Source organism: Triticum aestivum, chromosome 2A (genome assembly GCF_018294505.1).
Source record: "Triticum aestivum cultivar Chinese Spring chromosome 2A, IWGSC CS RefSeq v2.1, whole genome shotgun sequence".
Lineage (NCBI taxonomy): Eukaryota > Viridiplantae > Streptophyta > Magnoliopsida > Poales > Poaceae > Triticum > Triticum aestivum.
The window spans coordinates 206,568,989-206,570,215 of NC_057797.1; the positions used below are offsets into that span (position 1 = coordinate 206,568,989).

General features: G+C 49.6%; 1 protein-coding gene across 1 annotated transcript in view; it reads left to right on the plus strand.

Moving 5' to 3' along the window:
- Positions 1–800: 800 nt before the first annotated feature.
- LOC123188371 (54S ribosomal protein L24, mitochondrial) overlaps positions 801–1,227 on the plus strand; it is a 5,050-nt gene continuing 4,623 nt past the window's right edge. Inside the window, exon 1 of the mRNA XM_044600454.1 lies at positions 801–1,134. Within this exon, the coding sequence (XP_044456389.1) occupies positions 935–1,134 (200 nt within the window). The 5' untranslated portion in view covers positions 801–934. The remainder of the gene's footprint in view (positions 1,135–1,227) is intronic.

A 1,227-nucleotide genomic window follows, 5' to 3' on the forward strand; every position in this document is an offset into this window, starting at 1 on the left:
AGATTGCAATTCCGACGCGCAAATTGAAAGTTATGCCTTTTTAAAATTTTGAAACAAAAAATTAAATGCACAAAAGAATAAAGTGCATGCACCGAAAGATATGGCTATGCTGCTATTTAATACAGTTTTGCTAAAGCACATCTAGATGTGCCATAAGTATTGCACATCTAAGTCATATATCATTGATTTTACGTTGAGATTCGTGTGAGTATTTTTTTTCTTTTTTCTTTTCCTCTTTGTGCTTGATCCACTCACTTAGATGTGCAATAACTAGAGCACATCTAGATGTGTTCTAGACACACCCTATTTAATACGTCACGGGAAAATGACTTAGATGAAAAAGATTTTTTTTAATTAGAAAAAGGGACAAAAAGTTTCTTCAAATAACCGACCGCTCGCTAACTATACTAGGCGGCTGGGCGCCGGCTAGACGCGTCCGGATCTAGCCTCACTAATTTGAGGATTTTTTTTCTTTTTGAAAATCAGGGGCCTCCCCCGGCTCCAAATTTTCATCATCCAGCGAAAACCACATGGATGGCGTCCGCCTCACGAGGGTTCTTCTGCTGATACTCTAGTGTGCTCCTCCCGCAGTGTGCAGCTCCACGTAGCTTTAGTCCACGACGGGGTCTCCAGCCCTTGCTTGCAGCTCGTTACCCCGGTTCCAGCTCCAGAGGATTTTTTTGTTTTTGTTTTTGGGAACTACGAACAAGGCATCTTGTGTATGGGCCTCGCCTTGTGGACTCGTTCAGACAATGGGCCGTGTGGTCTGGCCCAAAATACTGCGCCTCACATGCCGCAAGATCTCACGGAGCCAAACCACACCCGCACCAGAGTCGTCCCCACCACGCACGGGAAAACCTCGCAGGCAACCGGCCTCCTCCTCCACCGCCGCCGCCGCCGCCGCCGTCGAAGCATCAGAAGCAGCAAGAGTAAGATGTCGTTCCGGGCGCGGGAGATTTACAAGAAGGTGGTGCGCCGCGTGGGCGGGGAGGGGAAGCTGCCGGCGGAGGTGATGGACACAGTGAAGAACATACTCCCGAATAGCAAGGTCGTCATGGGCCGGGCCAAGCGCGGCATCTTCGCCGGCCGCCACATCCAGTTCGGCAACAAGGTCTCCGAGGACGGCGGCAACAAGTATGCAAATTCTCACCCGCCTCTTCCCTCGTGCAATCTCTTCTGATCCATGCGCGCATACATTCCGAACCGTAATGCATATGTTCAGTCGTT